The 19,139-nt window shown below is 44.5% G+C and overlaps 1 protein-coding gene across 8 annotated transcripts in view; it reads left to right on the top strand.

The window, feature by feature from the left end:
* Positions 1–19,139, top strand: part of IGSF21 (immunoglobin superfamily member 21) — a 443,107-nt gene that overhangs the window by 171,591 nt on the left and 252,377 nt on the right. For all 8 annotated transcript variants that reach the window (XM_056544295.1, XM_056544294.1, XM_056544297.1 and 5 more), the window contains one exon: positions 13,217–13,338. In XM_056544295.1, coding sequence (XP_056400270.1) covers positions 13,217–13,338 — 122 coding nt within the window. The remainder of the gene's footprint in view (positions 1–13,216; positions 13,339–19,139) is intronic.

Raw genomic sequence — 19,139 nt, 5'->3', positions numbered from 1 at the left:
CTCCATATAGTAGATGGGCCTCCTCTGGCACTTACATTGTGTCCTCATATAATATATGGACACCTTTTGGCCCTCATACTGTGCCCCCATATAGTAGATGGGCCTCTTCTGGCCCTGCCATTGTGTCCCCATATAATAGATGCGCCTCCTTTGCCCCTTACATTGTGTCCCCATTAAATAGATACACCTCCTCTGGCCCTTACATTATGTCCCCATATAGTAGATGGTCCTCCTCTGGCCCTTAAATTGTGTCCCCATATAGTAAATGCACCTCATCTGGCCCTTACATTGTGTAGTCATATAGTAGATGCGCCTCCTCTGGCCCTTACATTGTGTCCCTATATAGTAGATGTGCCTCCTCTGGCCCTTAAATTGTGTCCCCATAAAGTATTTGTCCTCCTCTGGCCCTTACATTGTGTCCCCATATAATAGATTCACCTCCTCTGGCCCTTACATTGTGTCCCCATATAATAGATTCACCTCCTCTGGCCCTTACATTGTGTCCCCATATAATAGATTCACCTCCTCTGGCCCTTACATTGTGTCCCCATATAATAGATTCACCTCCTCTGGCCCTCATACTGTTCCCCCAAATCCAAATCGAAAAAGAAAAAAAAAAAAAAAAAAACAAGCAGAAAACCTCATCTGTGGCTCCTCTCCCTCACAGTTCTGCTCTGTCCTTCCGGTGTGCTGTCCGCCGCAGCCACTCTTTATTCCTGTCATGGTGCGGGCAGCTTGAAATGTCGGACAGTTGAGAAGCTTCGAATACGGAGCCCTCGGAGGCATCGGGAGCCTGCCCAGCTTCTCTTTTATAGCTAAAGCTCCAACCAGGCGGCCAGGACTTCCATTACCTCCCAGTGTTCTGCACCTCTCAGTATCTGTACCTTACCCAAGTTTATTAACGCACGTATTGCACCCCCTTCTATTCCTGCTCCCCTGGATCTTCCCTGCTCATGGTGGCCCCATGTTAAACAGATTCTCTGCTTTGGACTGTCCCTACTTGTTGAAAAGTCTATTGATGATAGGATGGTCACAGACTCTCCCCCTGCTCCCTTGTGCAGTAGTTCCTATGGTTGGATACCCACCACCCTACCAATAGTGCCTACTAACCTTATAGGGTTGTGCTAGTGGATAGGAACAACTCTATGGAAAACATGTAGGAGTGATAGTCTGCTGCTCCAGGACCCAGTCTGACTGCAGATAAATAGACAGTTGGATAGGAGAGTAAAAGAGCCTAATGCGCTCTACTGTATCGCTATGAAAGTACTTTTCACCACAACGATGCTTTAGATAGGTCGAGCTTATTAAAAGGGGCGAAGCATTTAAGTGCTCACATGCGCCTCCCTGTTTTACTCTCCGCCTGGCGCGCAGAGTGGTTTCCATGTGCATCTGTAATCTGGTGTTCCCTTTGCCTGCAGCGCCACCAAAGGAGAAATGAAGCATTGCACAGCGTCTATTCACATCAGTTGATTGTTTGTGTAATGCAGAGTGACGCTCCATTAGGATAATGAGGGTCCTGAACAGGGGTCCCCTAATAGGACATGAAAATTGGATTTGCATCTAGCACAGTGATTACCAGCCATTGTGCCGCACTAGTTGAGTGAAGAAGATTGTAATGGGGCACACTAGTACAGGGGTCCTAGCGTCTCCTAGCCCTGAGGTCTCCAGGGTCTTTCAGCCTCTAGTGATGCTGCCTGCGGCCACTAGAGGCCTGAGACATCACTTCTAAGACGTTCACCATGTAATCATCAACCATGTTCTGTAGAAATGTCCTGGGGCCTCTATTGGCTGCAAAAAGAAGCTGCAGAAGATGCCGATGACTACGATGGAACAGAGGTAAGTATGTGTTTTATTTTCTATTTTTCTACTTGGCAGGAAAAATCTACCTACAGTGAGAAAGCTAACCACAGGGGGTCCTTTTATACAGGGGCAAAGATACTTACAGAAGGCAAACTAACTACAGGGTGTCCTTATATATAGGGAGCGAATTACCCACAAGGGGGTCCTATATATTGCGGGAAAATTATACAGTTAGGGAACACAGCTCCAGAATATAGGGAAGAGGGGAGTCAGACTGTCACAGCGGGGGGATAGTTTACTGCACTGGTCTTCAAACTGTGGCCCTCCAGATGTTGCAAAACTACAATTCCCAGCATGCCCGGACAGCCGTTGGCTGTCCGGGCATGCTGGGAGTTGTAGTTTAGCAACAGCTGGAGGGTCACAGTTTGAAGACCGCTGGTTTACTGGTTCGGGGTCTCTCGGACCTCTCGTCTTCATCTTTATTTCAGTAGCGCTGAGACACAACTCACAGCAATAAACCGGAGCTGTCACACTGAGGAGCGTCCGTCTCCTTTCCGTTCTGCAGGGAGAGGACTTGAGGGGATCATTATTTTGCTGAAAGTCGTGAGCTCTTGTATGAAGAAGAATGTAAATGATATGGGCTGCCGGGCAGATGGGGGCTCGGTGACCCCCGGTGAGGACAGTCCCAGGGCAGGAGATGCCATTCATTAGTATAAGGGGGTCCACACCAGGATTATTCCATCATCGCAGGCGGACAGGCGCGGATAGAGAATTAGATTTTACATCTTAAAATCCTGAATAACACAAGGTGAGAATCCGGCGAGGTGACACCAGGAAGAGAGTCGGAATTACCAGATGAAGGATCGCTGTGTAGTCAAGGAGATGTGTTAGGATGTGGAATTGGCCCCTGAGGCTGCAGAAGGTGACATCTATTATTTATCACCGGTGCCATAAAACCCATCCCTGACAAGTGGCCATTTCCAGTCATTCTGTGACCTTTTCACGTCTCAGAAGAATCCGGGGACACCTCCTGTTATAACCCCCTACCTCCCTTTACAGCTCTTCGCCACGCCGCGCCGCAGCCGAATGTCGCAGAAAGGCTGCCGTGAGTGATAATTTGCTCTCCTAAAGCCTATTTGGGAGCTGGAGTTTTGACAGAGACAGCTGGTGTCATAAATTGCCTTGTCTCATTTGGTTACTATACGGTGGCAGACAGCGCCGAGCCGACGAGGTCTTCGGAGAACGCTTAAAACCTATTAAACCTTTGGAGCTAAGAGTTTTGCAAAATAGCATCGAAGGAGCTGGGGACAGCGGCGGAATCAGCGGACAGTGCCGGATAATGTGAACTGAGAGCTGCTTTATGGCTGCAGGAGAGATTTATACTGTCATAACAAACTCAACTTCAGGAAGTCATTTCTTTATTGCTAACCCTGCTCCTGTAGATCTACTCGATACCAGCTCTGCGCCATAACTCACCGCGCCTGACACAGCTTTACTCTCAGAATTAGAGGCCTGGGGGCATGGTGGCGTGCATGCTGGATGGCCACAGGAGGGGTCGCTTTCTGCTGCAAATACGTGAATGATTTCTACGACCCTAGAGCTGAGAAGAGAAAAGTTTGAGCCATTTAAAAGGATTGTATGTAGATAAAATGTAACCACCGCGTAATGAGAAGCTCAGAGACTCTAACAGACCTTGGCAACATTTGTTAAGAATAGCCATTTATACGCCAGTCAAAAGAAATAAGTGAACTGCGCCAAATCTATTAGGCACCATACAGAATGTTATCTATGTAGCTAAAAGTTCGGAACCATGGAGAAGGATGTATATGTAACTGAGAGTTCAGAACCATGGAGAGTGACATATATATAACTGAGAGTTCAGAACCATGGAGAGTGACATATATGTAACAGAGTTCAGAACCATGGAGAGTGACATATATGTAACAGAGTTCAGAACCGTGGAGAAGGACGTATATATAACTGAGTTCAGAACCATGGAGAGTGACATATATGTAACAGAGTTCAGAACCGTGGAGAAGGACGTATATGTAACTGAGTTCAGCACTATAGAGAGTGACATATATGTAACTGAGAGTTCAGTGCTATAGAGAGTGACATATATATAACTGAGAGTTCAGCACTATAGAGAGTGACATATATGTAACTGAGAGTTCAGTGCTATAGAGAGTGACATATATATAACTGAGAGTTCAGCACTATAGAGAGTGATATATATGTAACTGAGATTTCATTGCTATAGAGAGTGACATATATGTAACTGAGAGTTCAGTGCTATAGAGAGTGACGTATATATAACTGAGAGTTCAGTACTATAGAGTGACATATATGTAATGGAGAGTTCAGCACTATAGAGAGTGACATATATGTAACGGAGTGTTCAGCACTATAGAGAGTGACATATATGTAACTGAGAGTTCAGTGCTATAGAGAGTGACATATATGTAACTGAGCTTTCAGCACTATAGAGAGTGACGTATATGTAACTGAGAGTTCAGTGCTATAGAGAGTGACATATATATAACTGAGAGTTCAGTACTATAGAGAGTGACATATATGTAACAGAGTTCAGCACTATAGAGAGTGACATATATGTAACTGAGTTCAGTGCTATAGAGAGTGACATATATGTAACGGAGAGTTCAGCACTATAGAGAGTGACATATATGTAACGGAGAGTTCAGCACTATAGAGAGTGAAATATATGTAACTGAGAGTTCAGCGCTATAGAGTGACATATATGTAACGGAGAGTTCAGCACTATAGAGAGTGACGTATATGTAACGGAGAGTTCAGCACTATAGAGAGTGAAATATATGTAACTGAGAGTTCAGTGCTATAGAGAGTGAAATATATGTAACTGAGAGTTCAGCGCTATAGAGAGTGAAATATATGTAACTGAGAGTTCAGCGCTATAGAGTGACATATATGTAACGGAGAGTTGAGCACTATAGAGAGTGACATATATGTAACGGAGAGTTCAGCACTATAGAGAGTGACGTATATGTAACTGAGAGTTCAGCACTATAGAGAGCGACATATATGTAACTGAGAGTTGAGCACTATAGAGAGCGACATATATGTAACAGAGTTCAGTGCCATAGAGAGTGACATATATGTAACTGAGAGTTCAGCACTATAGAGAGTGACATATATGTAACTGAGAGTTCAGTGCTATAGAGGGTGACCTATATGTATGTGAGAGTTCAGTGCTATAGAGAGTGACATCTATGTAAGTGAGAGTTCGGTGCTATAGAGAGTGACATATATGTAACTGAGAGTTCAGTGCTATAGAGAGTGACATATATGTATGTGAGAGTTCAATGCTATAGAGAGTGACATATATGTAACTGAGGATTTAGTGCTATAGAGAGTGACATATATGTAACTGAGAGTTCAGTGCTATAGAGAGTGACATATATGTATGTCAGAGTTCAGTGCTATAGAGAGTGACCCCCCCCCTCCCCATCATTCAGCTGTAATGCGTCGCTCTCCAGTGCTGGATGTAATGATATTTTGTGCCGCAGATCATCCTCAGATAAGATCTCCGGCCATGTGATGTGGAGTCCTCCGCACCCTGGTGTAATACAAGATGGAATTAAGGAGCAGATCGGCCCCGTGCACTGGACTGGAAGAGAAAATGAAACAAATCTTTTCCATTCAATTCACCATTTCCTGTTCTGCTCCTGAACTATCCAGAGGCTTCGGCTATAACTATATCTGTAATATAGAATTATCTCTGCTTCATGTGCTGCTGGCCCAGTCACTATCAGATGGTTTAATGCTTCTTATACAGATCTTCGCTTGCTTTTAGTGAATGGGAACGTCTTGTACAGCCCTAATAGTGTAAACAACATGGACTTCATAATTATAAATTTCCCATGCACTGATACATTGTATCCACTTGATGAGCTGAATGCTGGAGGACATAAATGCTCAGTTACTGTCTGCTCCATCTGATTAGCTGAATGCTGGAGGACACACATGCTCAGTCACTGTCCTCTCCTCCTGATGAGCTGAATGCTGGAGGACACACATGCTCAGTCACTGTCCTCTCCTCCTGATGAGCTGAATGCTGGGTGACACACATGCTCAGTTACTGTCTTCTCCATCTAATATGCTGAGGACACATGCTTAGTCACTGTCCTCAACCATCTAAAAAGCTTAATGCTGGAGGACACACATGCTTAGTTACTGTCTCCTCCATATAATATGCTGAGGACACACATGCTCAGTCACAGTTTCCTCCACCTGATGGGCTGAATGCTGGAGGACACACATGCTCAGTCACTATCCTTCTCCTCATAATGAGCTGAATGCTGGAGGACACACATGCTCAGTCATTGTCCCTCTCCACCTAATGAGCTGATGTCATGACCGACTGGGGGACAGGAAGAGTGAGCGCTACACTGACCCTAAAAACATTCTCCATGCCTACTTGCTGATACACTCTAAACGGTGAATCGACAACTTGGAGCCGTTCCTGCCTGTGCTACAGTGTAGTGGCGTAAAAACTAATTAAATACATAGTCGGTCACAGGCCAGAAACGGAAAACTACTAGACAGCCAGATAAACCAGACAGGATAAAAAAACTAACAGGGCAGAATCTAAACAGGCAAACTGATCTGGAACATAGGACACTGTTCACAAACAGATACAAGTGCAAAAGGACAAAGATCAGATCACCCAAACAAGATATAAATATAGAACACTGTTCACAATGAACACAGATAGCTAACAAACAGATTAGGTTCAGAACACAAGACTTGGAAACGGATGAGTCAACATAGACTCCAGGAACAAACAGGAATAAAAACTCAATCCCCCAGAAAACCTCAAGAAAACACGGGAATGTCTTTATATACTAAACTCAATCTCCCAGAGTCCACCATGGAGCACGGAGATATCTTGTACTAAAACTCAATTCCCCAGAGTCCCAAATAAGGTCACTGGGATGTCTTCATAAAATGATACAAGAAAACTTACAGTGGGATCAGCGACTTAGCAGAACGGAAATACAATCCTAAAAACGACTAATGAAACACAGACTAAAATCTACTAAACAAGACTAATTAACCATGGCTAAAAACTCAGATAAATATACAAGATAAATAAAGGTGCATGCAAAATCAGACTAGGAAGTATATTGCACAAACATCATAGCAGACAAAGTGTATTGCAACAGACTTCATAGCAGCATGTATGCACAAACAGACAGCATAGTAGCAACAAGTCAATCACCAGCTCAGAACCTAGACTGAGCTGGAGATATATAGACACACCCGCATTGCAATTGGGTGAAATGATTAACTCATCCATGCCTGGAAAGCACATAAACAGAAAATGCATGAAAAACAAGGTCTGAACAAGGCCTAAAATGGAAAAATGCAAAAACAGAAAAACGGTCATTACAACTGAATGCTGGAAGACACACATGCTCAGTCACTGTCCCTTCCATCTAACGAGCTAAGTACTGGAGGACACACGTGCTCAGTCACTATCCCTGTCCACCTGTCTCCATCCACCTATTGTGCTGAGTGCTGGAGGACACACATGCACAGTCACTGACCCTTATATCTGATGAGCTGAATGTTGGAGGAAACACATGCTCAGTCACTGTCTCCATCCAACTGATGGGTTGAGTGCTGGAGGGCACACATGCTCAGTCAGTGTCTCCATCCACCTAATGAGCTGAGTGCTGAGGACACATGCTCAGTCACTATCCCCTCCACCTAATGAGCTGAGTGTTGAGGACACACATGCTCAGTCACTGTCCCCATCCATCTGATGAGCTGAATGCTGGAGGACACACATGCTTAGTCACTATCTACATACACCTGATGGGCTGAGTGCTGGAGGACACACATGCTCAGTCTCTGTCCCTTCCATCTGATGAGCTGAGTGCTGGAGGACACACATGCTCAGTCACTTTCCTCAATGCTGGGTCTCTCCATTGTAAACTTTTTTTTTACTACAGGACAGATTGTAGATTTCTGCTTGTCAGAGAAGGAGCAGAGCCTCTGTAGTAACATGTCAGTATAGCTGAGAAGATTCAATAATATTTGTCTATACTGTCAGCTGCCAGAGGGTGTGGGAGACTGATTTTGCCCACTTCCAGAGCTCAGCAGCACCGAAAGGCAAACATGGAAGCTAAGGAACAAGTCAATTGTATTTGTGTGGGTAGGCAGAGGGGGAGTGGGGGTTCTGAGGGAATGGGGGCTGTGAGAGGGTGCACTGACGGAGTGGGAGTGCTGGGAGGGTGGGTGTTAAGGGAGTGGAGACACTGAGGGAGTAGGGATGCTGGGAGGTGAGGGGGCCAGGAGAGGGGAGTGGGGGCGCTGAAGGAATGGGGGTGGTGAGGAAGTGGGGGTGCTGGAAGGAGGGGATGCTGAGGGAGTGGGGAGCGCTGAGGGAGTTTGGGCGCTGAGGGATTGGGGGGCGCTGAGGGAATAGGGGTGCTGGAAGGAGGGGATGCTGAGGGAGTGGGGAGCGCTGAGGGAGTTGGGGCGCTGAGGGAATGGTGAGCGCTGAGGGAGTGGGGAGCGCTGAGAGAGTTGGGGCGCTGAGGGAGTGGGGAGCGCTGAGAGTTGGGGCGCTGAGAGAGTGGGGAGCGCTGAGAGAGTTTGGGCACTGAGGGAATGGGGAGCACTGAGGGAGTTGGGGCACTGAGGGAATGGGGAGCGCTGAGGTAGTTGGGGCACTGAGGGAATGGGGAGCGCTGAGGGAGTTGGGGCACATAGGGAATGGTGAGCGCTGAGGGAATGGTGAGCGCTGAGGGAGTTGGGGCACTGAGGGAATGGGGAGCGCTGAGGGAGTATGGACACTGAGGGAATGGGGAGCTCTGAGGTAGTTGGGGCGCTGAGGGAATGGGGGTGCTGGAAGGAGGGAATGCTGAGGGAGTTGGGGCGCTGAGCGAGTGGGGAGCACTGAGGGAATGGGGAGCACTGAGGAAGTTGGGGCACTGAGGGAATGGGGAGCGCTGAGGGAGTTGGGGCGCTGAGCGAGTGGGGAGCACTGAGGGAATGGGGAGCACTGAGGGAATGGGGAGCGCTGAGGGAGTGTGGGCGCTGAGGGAGTTGGGGCACTGAGGGAATGGGGAGCTCTGAGGGAGTTGGGGCGCTGAGGGAATGGGGGTGCTGGAAGGAGGGAATGCTGAGGGAGTTGGGGCGCTGAGCGAGTGGGGAGCACTGAGGGAGTTGGGGCGCTGAGGGAGTTGGGGCGCTGAGCGAGTGGGGGCATGTTTCCACCTGTTATCTATTCTGCAGTCTTGATTAATCCTGGCTGTGAGGTGAACAAGTGCAAAAACATCATTATTTCCAAAAAGCAGAAAATGAACATAATCCTGTTTATGGAGAAAGCGGCCAAATGGAGGCATTTCCTGTAAATGAAGAGCACTCCGCTCCTACGTGATGTGTGGTTATTAAATGACCTTTAATGTCTATGGGGAGATCAGACCTGGAAAATTAGACGCAGATTTTCATTAAGCAGATTTTACTACCTGGCAGTCGATGGAGATTGTTGTTTGATGGCAAATACAGCCCCGTCCTCCCCGCGAGCTTAAATATATGCTGCTGTGAGGGGGTCACATGACCAACTGGTGAATATTCATATATGAGTTGAGGATGTGTATGGAAATGATGCTTAGCATATAAAGTAACTGCACCCCCTCTCCTCTGTAATGCATCCATGGCTCACAATCACCTTCTTTTTATAGTAGTGGTAGCAAGGCCGGGTGCCCCATAGACTGCTGTGTGTGGCCGACCTCCATTGCTATTGGGACCACTAAGCTGAGAAGCGGAGAGCAGTCATTGGGGGAGATTTGTCACACTGTCTTATAGTAAGGTAAGGTAGAAGGAGTCGGTGCTCATCTCAATAATGTCGTGCACGTGGACAGGTAGACATCTTTGGTAGGTAAAAGGAATCTCATCACTCACAATGGATGCTTAATCACCTCAAGTGTTTATTTATTGCACATCAATAGCATAGATGTAATAGTGACACACGGGACATGTTTCGGCCAGCTCGTGGCCCTTCATCAACTGATCTACCTGAGCAGTGAGACATGCGCGTATATGTAGGAAGGAAGCCATTACCTTTAGCATTAATAGCATTACCCATAGCATTAATAGCATTACCTTAGATTCTGTGCGTTTAAGATTTATAAGTAAATTCAACCCTCCTAAATCCAACCACCCAGTTAAAAAATATGTCCACCTAGTTGAGTGAAGTGCAAACGTTAGGTAAGGAGATCAAACAGGGACACTTTAATGTCTAAAGGAACCTCACTACCAGTGAATCTTCAGCTCTGAATTCCCTGTCAAGGAACAAAAATATCACAATCGAACCTGCGATAACGGGGGCTCACTGGTAATGATGGACACGTCAATGTGCAAACGGGAAATTGAAAGAAAGCTTTCTGACATTGTGACCTATTAAAAAATTACCCAGGGATCACTTACCTGAAATTAGACAAAGGGTTGTTTCTTTTCTTAATGCATCATTGGAACAGGGGGTGATTGATACTAAAATGCCGACATCTCTTAACAATGATTCAGAAAGATCAAGTTCCATAAAGATCCAGTCACCCCCCCGGGAGGACCTATTGTAGCCTCTGTGGACTCCATACTCTCACCACTGTCTGTAACCCTCGAGAAATGTTTCACTTCATTGGTGAATAATACAGAGGCTTTTCTGCTAGATACCTCCCATTTCCTTAATGTATTGAAAGAGATCCATGATATTTCAGGTGACACATGGCTTGTCACTATCGATGTTGTAAGCCACTACACATCCATTGAGCATGGGAGAGGCATGGAGTCCACAGAATGGCTGCTAGGTCAAAGTACATAGTGATAGACAAAAGGAGTTCCTGATGGGACTACTTAGTCTAGTACTGTTTGAAAACTATTTTATGTACGGTGACCCTTTCTACCTGCAGCAACGTGGATAGGCAATGGGGGTGAATGTGGCCTCCCTACTCTAATGGGTATATGGTACACTTTGAGGAGACCCATATTTACACCAATGATCTTTTCCGCAGACATGTTATGTCTTGGAAAAGGTATATGGTCAATATTTTTTGTGTGTGGGAGGGGCCACTTTCAATCTTACATGAATTCATACAGTATGTGAACAGTATCAGGAGTGAGCTACGATTCACTATGTCTTGCAATCAGACTAATATCAGTATCCTGGACACTCTAGTCTTAAAAAAACAAGATTGGGGGTCTGGAAACAGACCTCTACAGAAAGTCTATTAACCGCAATAGTCTTCTGCATTTTACCAGCTCACACCTTAGAGCTGTGAAACAGTCACTTCCAAGAGCGCAACGACAGAGGGTGGAGAGAATCGTCAGTGATCCAGTTAAGAGGAAAATGAGACTGAATGACCTAGAGAATAAATTCAGGGAGTGGGGATACCCAGAGAGAGTACTGGAGGAAGCAAGGGCCCCATAATCAAGGGAGACACTCTTCAACATCCCCATAGTGGTGAAAACATTAAGATCAAGTCTTTCTATACCTGTGACTCAAGAAATGTTATATATTCCATCAAGTGTTCATGCAGTCTCCTATAGGTTGGGGAGACCACCCAGCATGTAGGAGACCACATAAATCAACATAAATCCTCGATCCGCTGCAAAAACCTACTTTTTCCTATCCCGTACCATTTTGATAGAATGGGTCACAATATTTCCCAATTATGGTTCCAGGTAATTGATCTTGTACAGAGACCACGCCGGGGGGGGGGGGGGGGGGGGGGCTAATATTGTAACATAACATAGTTCTCGAGGTTGAAAAAAGACCAGAGTCCATCAAGTACAACCTATAACCCTAATGAGTCCCTACTGAGTTGATCCAGAGGAGGCAAAAACCCTCATACTAGAGGTAAAAATTCCTTCCCAATTCCAAATAAGGCCTCAGAATAAATCCCTGGATCAATCTTCTGTCCCTATATATCTATTATACATAACCTGTAATGTTATCATTCTCCAAAAATGCATCCAGACCCCTTTTATATTCTTTTACAGAGTTCACCATGACCACCTCCTCAGCGGAGGTTAAACAACAGAGGTTAAACTTACAGGCCTATAATTCCCAGGGTCACCTTTTGATCCCTTTTTAAATATTGGCACCACATTTGCCATGCGCCAGTCCTGGGGAACAGTCCTTGTCACTATAGAGTCCCTGAATAGTAAAAATAGGGGTCTGTCTATTACATTAATTAATTCCTTTAGAACATGGGGGTGAATGCCAAAATCTATTTTGATTTTTTTGTAGGCTGCACTGTACTTCTTCCTGGGTTAGACAGGTGACCCGTACTTCTTCCTGGGTTAGGCAGGTGATCTGTACTGGGGAGTTTACCTTATCTCGCTGTATTTCACCTGACATTTCATTTTCCTCTGTGAATACAGTGAATAATTTATTTAATATATTTGCTTTTTCCTGATGCCCTTCTATAATTTCTTCTTCATTTTTTTAAAGGGCCTACACTTTTTTATTTTTAACCTTTTTGCTATTTATATAGTTAAAGAACATTTTGGAGTTAGTTTTACTCTCTTTGGCAATGAGTCTTTCTGGCTCTATTTTTGTGGCTTTTATCTGTATTTTTTTTTTTTTTTACATATTTTACATTTTTCTCTATAGCTTTTTTATGCTTCTTCACTGCCGTCCTGTTTTAGTAGTTTAAATGCTTTATTTTTGTCATTTATTGCCCCCTTAACATTTTTATTCATCCATATTGGTTTTCTTTTATTTCTGACCCTTTTATTCCCATAAGGTATTTACATCTTACAGTGAGAATTTAAGATATTTTTAAGTCTCCCATTTAGTGTCAGTATTCTTGTTTTTGAGGACATTATGCCATTTTATATTGTTCAGGGCTTCTCTGAGTTGATCGGACTTTGCCTTCCTAAAGTTCATTGTTTTTGTGGCCCCTTGAGAGATTCCCTTATTGCACGACAAGTTATAATGTATTATATTATGGTCACTATTTCCTAGGTGTCCTTCTACCGACACATTAGTTACTCTGTCAGGTCTGTTGGTTAATATTAAGTCCAGTAGGGCGCCCCCTCTGGTCAGGTCTGTTGGTTAATATTAAGTCCAGTAGGGCGCCCCCTCTGGTCAGGTCTGTTGGTTAATATTAAGTCCAGTAGGGCGCCCCCTCTGGTCAGGTCTGTTGGTTAATATTAAGTCCAGTAGGGCGCCCCCTCTATTCGGGCACTGCACCATTTGAGACAGATATGAAAAAACAACTCAGCATTTTGGATCAACCGCCTTAACACCATTGAACCTTGGGGTCTTAACCGAGACTATGAATTAAGTCAGATTTTGTGAACTTGTCTTTATTGATTATACACTATACACACCACTCACCAGACATCCTCTCTCTCTTTCCAGGTGACGGATGGAGGAACCATCAAACAGAAGATCTTCACATTCGATGCCATGTTCTCTACTAACTACTCTCACATGGAGAATTACCGCAAGAGAGAGGACCTCCTGTACCAGTCCACTGTGCGGTGAGTACACGCTGATCCTGAGTGTGAACAGAACATTACTGAGTCCATTCACTGACCTCTGCTATACACAAGAATAGGGGTCATGGCCGCCCCAAGATGGACGTCCTGCAGAAGGCATACGACATAATTACTAGTGATTGTGTATGTCCAGCAATGTGATATTACTTCTGATTGTTATAAGTGTGACCTTGTAGATTATATGGCAGTATACACATCTACATATGACAACTACTAAAGACCAGCACAGCAGGGGTTGTCACCCATCTTTACGCAGACCCTGAGTAACTACATTTTACCTCTTTTCTACTTCTCTGTCGAAGTGTCAGTCTTCACTGTAATAATTGTGCATCGTGTTAATCATCCTGGATATATCACTCCATAGTGTTACAAAACTGTGTATATTATTTATGTATAAAACAGTGTCCCCCAGCCTGTCAGTGCATGATGGGAATGGTAGTTGTGTAACCTGTGACTCTTCAGAAGTAAAACTCCCATCATACCCTGACTGCTGCATGGGGTTTAGTTTTGCCATTGGCTGGATTCCCTTAGTGTATGTTCACACGCGCATATTATACTGAAGATTTTCTGCTGCAGATTTTGTCATTGACTGACCAGCAGAAAATCTGCAGAAAAATACAGAAAGGTGTGAAAGGTTTTTGGCCAGTTGTGTAAGACCCTGTAGGAATTGACAGGAAGGGGAAATTGCTGATCTTTTGATTTCTTAGATCAGTGGTCTCCAAACTGTGCACTTTTAGATGTTGCAAAAACTGCAAAACTACAACTCTCAGCATGCTCGCGGTTGCTGGGAGTTGTAGTTTTGCAAGGTCTGGGGGTCCATAGTTTCATGCCCACTGCTGTAGTATATACATATTGCAAAACTACAACTCCCAGCATGCTGTACAGGCATGGTAAGAGTTGACATTTTGCAACATAGGGGGTCCCCAGTTTGGAAACCAACGCTGTGGTGAATAGATGTAGCAAAACTACAACTCCCAGCATACCCAGACAGCTGTTGGATGTCTGGGAATGCTGAAAGTTGTAGTTTTGCAACATAGGGGGTCCACAGTTTGGAGATCACTGCTCTTACCAGGCATGCTGGGAGTTGTAGTTTTGTAACATAGGGGGTCCGCAGTTTGCCGACCACTGCTCTCGTGTATAGATATTGCAAAACTACAGCTCCCAGCATACTGTTTAGGCATAGTGAGGGTTGTAGTTTTGCAACATCTGAAGGTCCAAAGTTTTGAGGCCACTGCTGTAGTGTATATCTATTGTAAAACTACAACTCTCAGCATTCCCAGACAGCCAACGGCTGTCTGGGTATGCTGGGAGTTGTTGTTTTGCAACAGCTGGAGGCACCCTGTTTGGGAAACGCTGCATTAATGTATGTAGCGTATTATAAAGACATCCTTCCATTGGGTGAAATGTAACCTTGGAATGTATGGAGACTTCCCTGAAGTTTTTCTATAGAAGTAATGACATTCCTGGCTGTCCGGGCATGCTGAGAGTTGTAGTTTTGTAACAGCTGGAGGGCCTCAGTTTTGAGACCTAGGCATTAGATTTTCGGGTTTTCACCACTAGGGGGTCCAGTACTGTTGTTTGTGGCTGCACACATGATGCTCATGGTTTTTATGGTGGGAGATTATATTTTCATCCGAAATTTAACATGACTCCCCGATCCCAAGAAAGTGAGAATATTTCCCCCGCAGTCGCTGTCTCGTCGATCTCTACCCCCGTGTAACATGCATCTGCCGCACGCTCAGCTCCTGGAGGAGGTTGGGTGGGGGGGTGGGAGCGAACCTGTCACGTGTCATCAGTTCACGGACGACCGGTCAGCGATCTGCACGTTACCTGTCAGGAGCGGGCGCACACACACACACGTATATACTGCCAGCGCTCCGCGTCCACCCAGAAGAGACTTCTCCCAAGGTCACAGGCGGCGCGGGCACCGGGCGCAGTCTAAAGTCATTAACTTCACAGAGAGAAATACGCCGCCGCCGCAGACGCCTTTACCATTCCTGGCGCAGGGGCGAGAAGCGCCATTAGTATACAGAGTCAGAGCGTAACGGGGAGAAGCAGATGAAAGGGAGAAAAAGATAAAAGTAATTTTTTGTGGCGGATCCTGAGGGTACACAAAGACGATCAACCGGCGAGAGGCAAATTTTATCATTTCAAAGATAAAAATACACTTATTCCTTCCTCCGGAGCGGCGCTCCATTGTGACTCTATTTGATAAGCTCGGAGGTTGGCATTGTCGTCGTCCCACGAGAAACAATCGCTGACAGCTGTTTTTTTATTTTATTTTGGGGGGGGGGGTTCTTCCACGTTTTATTCAAGGGAATTTTTTTTTAGGCTCCCACCGCAACATAAAGGTTCAATCCAAGGACTTTCAGAGGCTGGAGGTTTGTTACAATGTATCCAGAATTCACAAGCTGCACAGTTCTATACAATGTATCAGTCTGGAGGCTGTTCAGGATTCTCTAGACTGGTTACAATGTAACAAACCTTAAGCCAGTGCTTTCCAACCAGGGTGCCTACAGCTGTTGCAAAACTACAACTCTCAGCATGCCCGGACAGCCTTCGGCTGTCCGGGCATGCTGGGAGTTGTAGTTTTGCAACATGTGGGACACACTGATTGGGGAAAAACTGGAGCTTTTTTGACATACTAGGACTTGTAGTTTTGCAACAGCTGGAGGCGCACTTGATGCATCACACTGAAGCTGTCCTGGCATGCTGGGAATTGTAGCTTTGCAACAGCTGGAGGCACACTGTTTGGGAAACACTAAGGCTGTCTGGGAATGCTGGTAGTTGTAGTTTTTAACAACTGGAAGCATACTGATTGGGAACACTGAGGTTGTCCAGGCATGTTGGGAGTTGTAGTTTTGTAACAGCTTGAGGCACGCTGTTTGGGAAACACTGAGGCTGTCCGGGCATGCTAGGAGTTGTAGTTTTGCAACAGCTGGAGGCACACTCGATGCAATACGCTGAAGCTGTACGGGCATGCTGGGAGTTGTAGTTTTGTAACAGCTGGAGGCACACTGCTTGGGAAACACTAAGGCTGTCTGGGAATGCTGGTAGTTTGTAGTTTTTTAACAACTGGAAGCATACTGATTGGGAACACTGAGGTTGTCCAGGCATGTTGGGAGTTGTAGTTTTGCAACAGCTGGAGGCACACTCGTTGCAATGCACTGAAGCTGTCCGGTGTAATGAGAAATTCTGTGTCTTGACAGGTTCTGTGTTGGGCATGCTGGGAATTGTAGCTTTGCAACAGCTGGAGGCACACTGGGAAACACTAAGGCTGTCTGGGAATGCTGGTAGTTGTAGTTTTTTTAACAACTGGAAGCATACTGATTGGGAACACTGAGGTTGTCCAGGCATGTTGGGAGTTGTAGTTTTGTAACAGCTGGAGGCACGCTGTTTGGGAAACACTGAGGCTGTCTGGGCATGCTAGGAGTTGTAGTTTTGCAACAGCTGGAGGCACACTCGATGCAATACACGATGCAATACACTGAAGCTGTCCAGGCATGCTGAGAGTTGTATATTAGCAACAGCTGGAGACACACTGATAGGGAAAACTGGGTCTGTTCAAGCATGCTTTGACTTGTAGTTTTGCAACAGCTGGAGGCACACTCATTGGGAAACACTAATGCTGTCTGGACATGCTGGGAGTTGTAGTTTTACAACAGCTGGAGGCTCCCTGGTTAGGAAACTGTAGGGGGTTTCTAGTGTTGTAAATTGGAGGATATGAATTCATAGTCTTAGATGTATTATTGTCATTTTATAAGCCCCAGGAAGCCTCAGTTGCAGCTGGGCATGCTGGGAGTTGTGGTTCAGCACAGGCTCAGGTCCACAGGTTTTTATGTCCATGACTCAGTTTAGGCCGTTCAGTGGGAAATCCAAAGTTAGTGAAGTAAAAAGAGACTTGAATTAAAGAGGAGTAAATGTTGCATTAAGGCACGGAGCGTCGGGTGATACTGGCAGCAATATCGCTAGATTGGAAGAAGGAAAAAAGGGGCAAATTTACATTTAAATGAAGATATTTAAATGTTTCGTTTTCCAGCAGTGAATAGAAGCAGCAGGAGAGATGGACACAGAGGAGAAGAGGAAGAGGAGGGGAGGCTGCAGGAACACGAGGAGCGGGGGTCTCATAGATAGATAGATAGAGAGATATGAGATAGAGAGATATGAGAGAGAGATAGATAGATATGAGAGAGAGATAGATAGATAGATAGATATGAGATAGATATGAGATAGATAGATATGAGATAGAGAGATATGAGATAGAGAGATATGAGATAGAGAGATATGAGATAGATAGAGAGATATGAGATAGATAGAGAGATATGAGATAGATAGAGAGATATGAGATAGATAGAGAGATATGAGATAGATAGATATGAGATAGATAGATAGATATGAGATAGATAGAGAGATATGAGATAGATAGAGAGATATGAGATAGATAGATAGATAGATATGAGATAGATAGAGAGATATGAGATAGATAGGAGGTAGATAGATGGATAGGAGATAAATAGATAGATAGATAGATATGAGAGATAGATAGATAGATAGATATGAGAGATAGATAGATAGATAGATAGATAGAGAGATATGAGATAGATAGATATGAGATAGATAGATAGATATGAGATGGATAGATAGATATGAGATGGATAGATAGATATGAGATGGATAGATAGATATGAGATGGATAGAAATGAGATAGATAGATAGGTATGAGAGAGAGAGATAGGTATGAGAGAGAGAGATAGGTATGAGAGAGATATGAGAGAGATATGAGAGAGATATGAGAGAGATATGAGAGAGATATGAGAGAGATATGAGAGAGATATGAGAGAGATATGAGAGAGATATGAGAGAGATATGAGAGAGAGAGAGAGAGATATGAGAGAGAGAGAGAGAGAGATATGAGAGAGAGAGATATGAGAGAGAGAGATATGAGAGAGAGAGATATGAGAGAGAGAGATATGAGAGAGAGAGATATGAGAGAGAGATATGAGAGAGAGAGATATGAGAGAGAGAGATATGAGAGAGAGAGATATGAGAGAGAGAGATAGATATGAGAGAGAGAGATATGAGAGAGAGAGAGATATGAGAGAGAGAGAGATATGAGAGAGAGAGATATGAGAGAGAGAGATATGAGAGAGAGAGATATGAGAGAGAGAGATATGAGAGAGAGAGATATGAGAGAGAGAGATATGAGAGAGAGAGATATGAGAGAGAGAGATATGAGAGAGAGAGATAGATATGAGAGAGAGAGATATGAGAGAGAGAGATATGAAAGAGAGAGATATGAGAGAGAGAGATATGAGAGAGAGAGAGATATGAGAGAGAGAGAGATATGAGAGAGAGAGAGATATGAGAGAGAGAGAGATATGAGAGAGAGAGAGATATGAGAGAGAGAGAGATATGAGAGAGAGAGAGATATGAGAGAGAGAGAGATATGAGAGAGAGAGAGATAGATATGAGAGAGAGAGAGATAGATATGAGAGAGATATGAGATAGATAGAGAGATATGAGATAGATAGAGAGATATGAGATAGATAGGAGGTAGATAGATAGAGAGATATGAGATAGATAGATAGAGAGATATGAGATAGATAGATAGAGAGATATGAGATAGATAGATAGAGAGATATGAGATAGATAGATAGAGAGATATGAGATAGATAGATAGAGAGATATGAGATAGATAGATAGAGAGATATGAGATAGATAGAGAGATATGAGATAGATAGGAGGTAGATAGATAGATAGATATGAGATAGATAGATAGAGAG

This window comes from Hyla sarda, chromosome 10 (assembly GCF_029499605.1).
Source record: "Hyla sarda isolate aHylSar1 chromosome 10, aHylSar1.hap1, whole genome shotgun sequence".
In the NCBI taxonomy this organism is placed as follows: Eukaryota; Metazoa; Chordata; class Amphibia; order Anura; family Hylidae; genus Hyla; species Hyla sarda.
The sequence above is the reverse complement of the archived record's forward strand: the minus strand, read 5'-3'. Positions and strand labels throughout refer to the sequence as shown.